Source organism: Parasteatoda tepidariorum, chromosome 4 (assembly GCF_043381705.1).
Source record: "Parasteatoda tepidariorum isolate YZ-2023 chromosome 4, CAS_Ptep_4.0, whole genome shotgun sequence".
Taxonomy (NCBI): Eukaryota; Metazoa; Arthropoda; class Arachnida; order Araneae; family Theridiidae; genus Parasteatoda; species Parasteatoda tepidariorum.
Window position 1 is genome coordinate 80,173,322 of NC_092207.1, and position 10,767 is coordinate 80,184,088.

Genomic DNA, 10,767 nt, shown 5'->3' on the forward strand with positions numbered 1-10,767 from the left:
CGCATGTGAGATGATAGAGCAGTCTGTTCTGTTCTATCCTAAGCTTGCACCTTATTTGCATTTCTGATTTTAGCACACAAGTTTCTCTCCTTTTAATTCAGTCTTAAAGATAAATGTTTTTAATATTATTGATAAAACAAGGTAGGTAAACTTTAATACTTTTGAAACAGAGACAATTTATAAGCAATCATATCTGTTATGAACCGAAATTTGAGCTCAGCCTCTTAATTAATATCATTAATTAACTAATCGAACTCTATAGAGCAATTGATCAACTCTTTGCTAATCTTCGTGGCATATTTTTTTTCAATGAAACAGTATTTTTTAAAGTTTCTGATAACATTATTCATTCCATTTTCTGTAACATACATCATCTTAAAATCATAAATGAATATTCTTAAACTTATTCTCCAAATTCATAATCATTTTAATCATAAACATTTGATATGAGTTTGTTCCCTTAAATTTAAATAAATTTGAGTTTCTTTCCCTGTAATGAATTTTTTTTTAATAGGCTTTGTAACATACTTCGCATAACATACAAAATTTCAAAATGTTAATGAATTCAAAGTGAAAGAATTTTTTGAAAAGATTTTTTATATTAACGAAATTTAAAAATGATTTTTTTTTTATTTCTTTCAAAGCTAGGTTTATATTATACCACAATTTTCTGAGTCAAACTTTTTTTTATTGAATATAATTTATTTAATTTAAAACGCACGCACACATTAAAAAAGACATCATTTTTGGTAAATTCTTCTTGATGTTCATTCTTCATCACAAACAGTTACACAACGTATTCAATACTTAATTGCATGGTTGTTAAACAGGCTTTTCACATCAGTTGAAAGAGAGCTCTTAGATTTTAAAAAAATTAATAACTTTTTCTTTGTGTAAATTATATCTGTGTGTGTATTTTTTATTTTATTTTATAACAGTCGTTCAACAGCCAACCCAGATTTTGAGTTTAAGGCTACTAATTTTTAACTGCGGACTCCTGGATCAATTATTGGAAGACGTTTCCTCTGTGAAGTACTTTTTGTTGGAACTAACCCACATTTCTGTTACATGGAGAGGAAAACCTCCAACAGTTAGCCTGAGGGCAAGGGGACTTTAACCCATGATCCGTCTACCATTGAGGATATTTTTACGTTAGCACTGTGGTTGGTACAAGCTGGTTGTGGATTTCGAATTCTGGCCATCGCCGGAATTCGAACCTGGTTCGCCTCATTACTAGACGAGGATTCTATCCCCAGAGCTACCACAGCTCATATGTGAGTATGTATCTATGTATATATATATATATATATATATATATGTATATTTATCTGATANATATATATATATATATATTTATGTTATATACAACGTTTGCCCACTTAATATGGTGTCCCTGAAAAAGTGGCTAACAAATCTACCCTGCAAAATGCCTGAATTGACTAATATTAACAAACCCGGGCATTGGAAGAAAAAAAAAACTTTTTATGATTGAAGCATGATGCTTACAGTAAAAAAATTTAAAATTGTGTCAATATTTTTAGCACAAGAAATTGTGACACTCAGCTTTTGCCAAGCATCACCATTTTTTATGACCACTAATGAGAAGCGTGATAAAAACCATTAAAATCAAAGATAAAATTATGAAGAAAGTATTTCATGTTTTAAAAATTTTGGTCATGTCTGACTTGTTGATTGTTTCTTCTCTGTTTTTAAAGGTTTTTATTATACTCTCTTCTCCTTAGTGATCACAAAAAATGGAGTTCCTTTTCTGAAGCCTAGTTTCACAATTTATTGTGCTAAAAATATCATTCCAATTCCATTATAGGTTTTTTACAGTAAGCATTATGTTTCAATCATAAAAAAATGGGTGTTTCCATTTTGTAACTGTAACCATGAGAGCTTCACAATCCTTATTAACACGATTAAACGCATAGATTTATAATACCTACATACAAAATTTTATTTAATTTACTGAGCTCTTCAGGGGGTCATATATCCGGAAAATTATTTTAAAATCATCTTGTTTATACTTTTTATTTGCAATAAATTATTCCAGAAATTAAATTCCATTTTCAGCAGCTAGGATTATTTTTCTGTATTTTCCCCTAAATAACTAAACAATTACTGAAAAATACATAACAAGCTCTAAACTATTATTTCACAAAAAAGACTTTATTATTAGTAAATAAGTGTGAAAACACAAAAGATAAAGATAGTTAATAGAAAAGCAGTGTTGTCTTGTTAGATAAAAAAAATGTATACTAAAAAAATCAGTCAAAAATATGCTAAGAAGCAACACTACATATTAAGGAAATACAAATAAAACAGTAATAATTTTGTTGCTGCTGAAGCTGAAACAATAATACAATTTGTCTATTAAATTTAATACATTGACAGTGTGTCTATTTAGTTTTTAAAATATTAAAATACTTTCAATATAAAGCATAATATAATGAATACTATTCATGCTGTAATTTCTTATTAGCTCCAAAAATAATCTTCAGAATTAATAATTGTTATTGTATTTATTAGTGCTAACTAATTTCTTATAAGTGAATTAAATAATCTTTGGGGGAAATAATTGTTATTTCTTAATAATTCATACTGTAATTTCTTTGGTGCCTATAATATTCCTTGGAAGAAATATTTTATAACCGTTGTTGAACAGCTGACCCAATTTTTTGGGTTTAAGACTACTAATGTTCAACTTTGTCGCCTTGTAATTTTGAACCCAATCAAGAAGACAAGAGAACTCTTGGATCAAGTATTGGGAAAAATTTGCTTTCCTGGAGGACTTTTTGGTGAAACTAACCCTCATTCGCATTACATGGAGAGGGAAACCATGAAAACATCCCACGGTTAGCCCGACGGCAAGGGGACTCTAAACCATGATCCGTCTACCACTGAGGATATTTTACGTCATCAGTGGTCGGTGGAAGCCGTATTCGGAATTCGTACTGACCAGCCATCGCTGGGATTCAAACTCTGCTCACCTCATTGGAAGGCGAATGTTCTACCTCCTGAACCATCCTGGCTCCAGTAGAAATATTTATGATTATTGTATCGAAATAAGAACTTTCTTTTAATTATTTTGTGTGTAGACTTATTTAGAAATGGATAGTAAGCGAAACTATAGCAATGATGCATTAGAGTTTTTACTAAAAATTAAGGAAAGTTTTCCTAAACCTGTTTTTCCATAATTCTAAATATAGAAAAATTCTCACTTACAGCTTCCTTGAAAATCATGTTTCAATTTGTTTTTTTCAATTTTATGACTTAAGAAGTATTATACAATAGTTTTTTTGCTCTAAAATGCTGCCTTGTTTTAAGAAATACTCTTAAGTGAAAAAGAACACAATTATTTTAGGTATCAAATCAACAAATGACGAATTTACATTGTTTTCAATTTAATTATCATTTTTTCTAGTTTTCAATAGTAACCCTTTGCTACTAAATAGAATGAAGTATATCAAATGTTATTTTACTACAATATTTTGCTAACTGATGAAATCTCAATGATTCTGAAAATGAGAAATTTACAAACTTTCATTTTTCTAATTTTGAGTAATAATCCTTCATTAGTAAATAAAATGGAGCATATATGAAATTATTTTACAGCAAATTTTGTAAGCTGTTAAAAATCTTAATCATTTTATCGACTAAGGCTAGTTAAAAGTTTTTAGTTTTCAATAATTATCCTTTTTTACATCTTAAATAAAATTAAGCTAACAAGAAATTATTTTACAACAGTATAATTTGTACGTTGTTAAAAATCTTAATGATTCTTTAAATATCAAATTTACTAATTTTGATTTTTCAAATTTTCAGTAATTATCCTTTATTGCTAAATAAAATGAAGGATATCAAATATTATTTTACTACACTATTTTGTAAGCTGTTGAAAATCTTAACGACTCTGCAAATGATAACTTTACTAATTTTTATTTTCCTAATCTACAATAATTATCCTTTGTTACTGAATAAATTGAAGCTTATCGAAAATTCTTATACAACAATAATTTGAAGCTGTTGAAAACTCTTAAGGTAGTATGAATAAAAAACTTTTAATTTTTTCAATTTTAAGTGATTGCTCCTTGTTAGTAAATAAAATGAAGCTGTGTAAGAAATTATTTATAAGCTGTCGAAAATCTTAATTATTTTACGAATGATAAATTTGAAAGCTTTCATTTAACTAATTTTGATTTTTCAAATTCTCAATAATTAATATCCTTTATTGCTAAATATTATGAAGCATATCAAAAATTATTTCGCAGCAATATTTAGTAAGTTGTCCAAAATTTAAAATCTTAAATATTTTTAAATCCAGCTAATTTGAATTAGCTTTTTATAAGAACTAACAGTATAAGATTTACCTTAAAAATTAGAGAGAACAGCTTATAATTCTAAATGTAAATTTTTATATAATAGAGAATAAGTCTCAAAAAATTTTCTGCCATTTCAAAAATTACAGCAATCGACGTTCCCAACCAGAAAGCTAGGAAACCACCTAAATGTGCAAGCAACTGAAAATTTAAATATCTAGCTTTTTGCGTATAAATTTTCTGATCCAGAGTTTTGAAGTAAACTTTCAACTTTAAATTAGACTTCGAAGCATTCACATTTCTCTTTTCCCGAAAATGGGAGACACGACTTGGGAGAAATTTCAGAGATTTATTGTAATGAGTTGCATCACCCAAAATTATCCATTTTTTAAACAGATTGTAGTCATAGGTACAATTCGCTTCAAGCATACCGAGAGCAGCGTCTGGATCGTTGCTGTTTGTATCAGATGGTAACGAAGATGACGAAACTAGTAAATCATAAGTTTCAGAGGAACACGAAAGTGGACAGTCACAGGTTATATTACCTTCAACAAAAGAATTCATTACTTCATTTAAGCATTCCTTATCTTCCAAATTTCCTAAATCACAAGGCTTTAATCCTGCGTGCGGAATGAAGGGATCTGTACAAAAGCACTTGTACAAACTGTAACGTTGCTTACACGAGACGATACAGTCATGCTGACTCTTAACTGTTGTCTCATAGTCGTACTTTTTACAGCCATCCTTAAAAGGTTTGGGTAACCTCTTACGTGAAACTTTTGTGAGTGCTACTTGAGTTTCAAAACCAGGGCTGATGTTTATTCCATTTTCGACCAAGTTGGGTTGTTCATCTCGATTGTGAATGACCAAACGTAAACCCGAAGATTGTGTTAAATCTAAATATTGCTCTTCATGAATATTTAAATCCATTTCCAGTCCAGCTGTTGAACCTCTTTCAGTGATGGCCATTAAATCCCTAGGATTCGCATTAAAGGTGTAGCAATTTCCAAACTGCACACTGTGATGGTAACTGAACTCCGTTTTGCTACATGGATTTGATTGGAAAGAACACTTTTGAACTAACTCGTGAAACAGATGACCATAGCACCTTTTGCTGCTTGTGTCTAATTTCATGTATTTAGTGACAAATCTCTCTGTATTTGTTCCACCATATACTGGAAATGTTTTATCGGAATCGTTGTGTAACTCTGCATTGTTTTCGGAATATATTTTATCATGATGCGGGAGCAGGTTACTCACTGAATGTGAAAACTTTCCTTCGATGCATTTCTTAAAAGACTTGTCTGTACAATCCATATATTCTCTTTTCATTCTATTCAAATTGCAGAAAGTCACCGCAGGGAATATTAGTTTTAAATTTGAATCAATTTTCAAATCAGTTATAACAGGATATTCTAAATAGATGCAGAAAAATTTATGAACTTCATAGATGCACACGCATGAAGTGACGAGTAAAGCAAGACTCCAAAAATATTTGCGAAATTTAGTGTCGGAATTTCTTATGTGAGAAATAGCTGGAATAGAAGACTTGTTGTAAGATGCCATCACTAAACTCGATAATGATCTCTTGTTTTCATTAAAAGTTTCTTCTAAAGGGCTTATTTTATCTAGTTCCTCGATGCTCGCTAACCACCGGAACTTTCCTTGATTCATCCTTTAAGTATTAAAATTGAAAGCAATTGGGAAAAAGAAACATTAACCAAAAAATTTTAAATTAAAATTGATGCCTTAAAAATAAAATTCTTAAATAAATAATTTTAGCTATTTTCTTCCAAATTATTTCAATCCGTACTGTATCCCAACTACATCAATGAATTATAGTTCCGTTGTCCACTCATTTCGTTGCCACTTATGAAAAAAATGTGGGGGGTTTTTTTTCATGTTACAACAAAAATGTCTACATTCGTGCAAAATAAATTACACCTCTCTGTTTATGTTTATAAGATCCTAATATGCCCATCATCTTTTCAAATATAAATATAAAAAAAATTAACTTGTCTTTTATTTGTCTGATTACGTTCATTTTATATGAATTCATTGTCATTTCACGTGCATGTAGATTGTCACTTAGTATGATCGGGCTTAAAAAAACTGCTTTCACAAAAAAAAAAGTTTTTGTCAGCTGCTGTAGTAATTGCGTGAGTATCATTTAGAATTAGGCAAAAAAAATAATATTTTTGAGATATCTTGGTGTAGAAAATGCCTTTTTATTAATTAAAAAAAATGAATGAATTTTTTTTTTCTTCATTTGAATCGTTATTCTTTAGAATCGGCTGGTATACTTAGTTTTCGCTAATTTATTCTAAACTATAAGAAAAGCTAATGCTATTATTAACATTTAATTGAACTAATATGCATTTATTTATATTACTTCCGTTTATTCTATTAATATGTTTTTATTAGCTTTCTTCCGTGTCTATGAGTGTGGAATCTTGCAATCCAAGTTTCTTCCACTTTCCTGCTAGCTAGAACGCTCAAATCTATATTGGAGATAATTTTATGACGACGATGCAAGTTTCTGTCGTTTCCTGACTCCTACAAGCAGAATTAATCTCGATATTAACTCCAAAGGAAATTTGTCGCTACTAACAGAATTTATCGCTTTGTCAAATCGTTAGTTAAAATTTCGACTGAGTCGATTTTTAATCAAAATTTCGACCTTTTTCCGACTAGCTTGTGTGATCAAATCTCAACTGGAGCTCTGCGCTTGCTGACAAATACATCATTTTTTATCATTTCCTGACCGCTTCGAGCAGAATGTATCACTAAATAGAACTTATCGCCAATCAAAATTTTACTAGAATGCTCAAATTTCAACTAAAGAATCTGAATGAAATAATTCTATTTAAACCATACTTGAAGAAAAAATTTAGAGTGCATCATTTTCTTAAACTTCTATCAATAGAAATTTCCTGTCACGCGTCTTTAGATAATTGAGTCGCTCAGAAGCCAATGCGGTTAAGTCCAAAACACAAAAATTGAGAAAATTAATGTTTTTTGATACATTAGTTTTAAAAATTTTTGGTTTATTAATTTAATTAGAAAAGTGTGTAAAGTCTTTTTTCGAGGTGTAAACTCTGCAAAGAAACAAGATATGTACAGGATGTGTAAATAAAAAATTAAGTATTTATTGAAATAATGACAGCATCTTAAAAATTTTAGGACTTATACCTTTTGGCAGCTGAAAAAGATAAAATATATATATAGTCTACTAGTATAAATGAACTTTTATTTTTCACAATCATCACTAGATACAGTGACTAATAGAAAATAAACTGTTGGATTATTTCAAAAATTGTGTTTTACTTCAAAACTAGAGTGGCGCTTTTCTTTGTTTTAGGAAATGAAAATAAAATAAATAAATAAAAAAAAAAACTGCAAATACCACATTTTAAAAAAATACTACGAAAAATACCATACCCCTTTTTTTGGTGAAAATATACTACGTCTGGCAACCCTGAGTTACTATGAATTTCTTGTTTTTCAGTGTTACCAACAAATATCGAAAGAAGAAGAAGAATTTAATTTTAATTTCAAAGTTTATGTAAAAAAATATTGATAAAAGATGGACTTATTCACAATGGCTTCTGAAATTATTATACAATATATTCAGAAGCTATTAAAAAAAGGGCTGTTTGACCTAGAAAAAAGTAACCAACGAATAAATCCTTTAATAACTAAGAAGATTATTATTTATTTCATCAAAACTTCCAAAAATCAGAAAATATCAAAAAATGGACTTAACCGCATTGGCTTCTGAGCGGCTCAATTAGTTGTGACAAAAACAGAATTATCTCTCTTTTTTTAATCTATTTAAGAGACTTAGTTTTGAAAATTTTTATTTTATTACACATATCTATTTCAATGCAATATAGAGTACTGTTTTTTATATATGCTACAGAAGTTTATCAAAAAACTCCTTCTATTTTCTAATCACATAATTTGTTTATAAAATGCTTCAAAGAACAAACCTTCAGAATTTTCATGAAAGCAATAATGGTTTGTTTACCTTTATTTAAATTAAACTAATTTTCTAATTTAATTGCAGAAGAGATAAATAATTAATAAAAACATTCATAATAGTTTATTAAAAGATGTTTCTGATATAAAAATGAATTTTATTGATTAAAACATTTCAATTAATTTTTTTACGCATAAAATCAATAGGGGAGCGAAATTTATTTTTGTCATTATTTTCATGAAAATAATTAAATAAGTTTTATTGATAAAACTTCCGTTCGTATATAAACAAAGTTTGCTTATAAACAAAGAAATTTAGAAAAAAAAAAGGAAATTGATTAAATAAAGTATTTGATCGGTTGCTAGGCAATTGGACTGCAAAAATAAAATTAAGGATAGAAGGCTCATTATTTCTTGCTACAATAGATAAATGACAGATTTTTTAAACCTTTTGAATATCAATCTCGTATCACTAAAATTAAAAAGCTGCACCCAATATGAATAATAATTCAGCCAAAAAATCATTGTCAATATACATTTCGAACGTTTTTTTTTTTTCCTTCCTGTATACCGTGCGATTGACTGTATAGTTGACTTTAAAAAATGTTAATATGTTCGTTACCTGTACCTATACCGTTTATTACTGTTATTATTGTTATTCTTCTTAATTTTTTTTTTATTTTATTCCAGTGGCTTGGCAAGAACGATAATATCTATGCCGTAAAAAGTTATAACTAGAGATGTGGTAACTTATGAAGAATTTTAAGCGAAAATTAGGCATTTAATAATGTTGTAGGAAGTTTTTACAATACTTTTATGGTTTTCAAACATTCTGAAATGACCAAATTATTTAAAACAAACTCGCCTTTTTAATATGCATGGCTTAGTCTGTCAGTCAGCAAGTTTATTTTAAGCACATATTTAGTTTATTTGAAAGTACTATACAGCTAAGGAGGGGTGTGGCAGTAAATCTCTGATTTAATCCTTAAAATAAAAACACGCATAAAAANCAATTGGGATGTAAAAATAAAATTAGGGATAGAAGGCTTACTATTTCGTACTACAATAGATAAATGACAGATTTCTTAAACTTTTTGAATATCGATCTCGTATCACTAAAATTAAAAGCTGCACCCAATATGAATAATAATTCAGCCAAAAAATAATTGTCAATCTACGTTTCGAACGTTTTTTTTCTTCTTCTGTACACCGTGCGATTGACTGTATAGTTGACTTTAAAAATTTTTAATATGTTCGTTACCTGTACCTATACCGTTTATTAGTATTATTATTGTTATTATTTTATTTTATTCCAGTGACTTGGCAAGAACGATAGTATCTATGCCGTAAAAAGTTATAACTGGAGGTATGGTAACTTATGAAAAATTTAAAGCGAAAATTAAGCATATAATATTGTCGTAGGAAGTTTTAACAATACTTTTATGGTTTTCAAACATTCTGAAATTACCAAATTATTTAAAACAAACTCGCCTTTTTAATATGCATGGCTTAGTCTGTCAGTAAGCAAGTTTATTTTAAGCACATATTTAGTTTATTTGAAAGTACTATACAGATAAGGAGGGGTGTGTCAGTAAATCTCTGATTTAATCCTTAAAATAAAAACACGCATAAAATAAGGAGTTAAAAATTAAAAACTGAAATTAAAATGTGATGTTAGACGCATTTTTCCGTTTACTGTACAAGCGGCTTCTCCGTGCTAGAAGGTTGATCTGCAGAAAAACTAGGTGACTAGGGCTCGTAATATCTGTCATCAAGCATTTTTTCTTATATCAACTGTTGTAAGCTACGATTTTTTGTTACCATCTGGATTAAAAGAAACTTTTCAAATTGCGAACAGTCGCTTTGAAGTGAAAATCGCTCGATTGTGTTGGTGAAAACAGTTCGATTTTATTAGTATGAAAGAGTTATTTGACTTGGAATTAATCTTTTCAAACTATGTATGAGCTTTATTTTCGAAAACTATTTCCACTTTAAGATTCATTAAGGTATGTCAGAGGTATTCTTCGCTATTTATCTTTATGAATAACTTGCTTTTATTTTCTCTCTGAATTAATGAGTTGACGAGAGAGAATGTTACTATCTTGCAAAAAGATTATGAAGCCATTTTCGTCTTGTTTTCTTTTCTGCTTGAAACTAATCGGATTCGTGAATTCAAAGAGCAAATGCATACGGAGAATGAACAGACTATTTATTGCAATGATTTATATCGTTCTTGTAGACTCTTTAGTTATGTTAATTGCAACAACAATTAGACTTCAATCAGATGTAAGACTAAATAGTGCTTTTATCTTTGGTTTAATTTTACAATTCTGGACGTGGTATACATTGCGCAGTAAAAGCGGTGATATTACCCTACTTTTAAAAAATATACTGAATTTAAATAAAGCAAATACAGCAGAAAATCTAAAGTACAAAGTAAATAAAAATTTTCTATTAGTAATAT

The 10,767-nt window shown here is 28.9% G+C and overlaps 1 protein-coding gene across 1 annotated transcript; it reads right to left on the bottom strand.

Moving 5' to 3' along the window:
* Nucleotides 1-4,403: 4,403 nt before the first annotated feature.
* On the bottom strand, nucleotides 4,404-5,996 carry LOC107437866 (degenerin-like protein asic-2). The gene has a single exon (XM_016049993.2). It carries the CDS (start codon nucleotides 5,994-5,996, stop codon nucleotides 4,404-4,406), a length of 1,593 nt encoding a protein of 530 aa, XP_015905479.2.
* Between the last annotated feature and the right edge of the window lie 4,771 nt (nucleotides 5,997-10,767).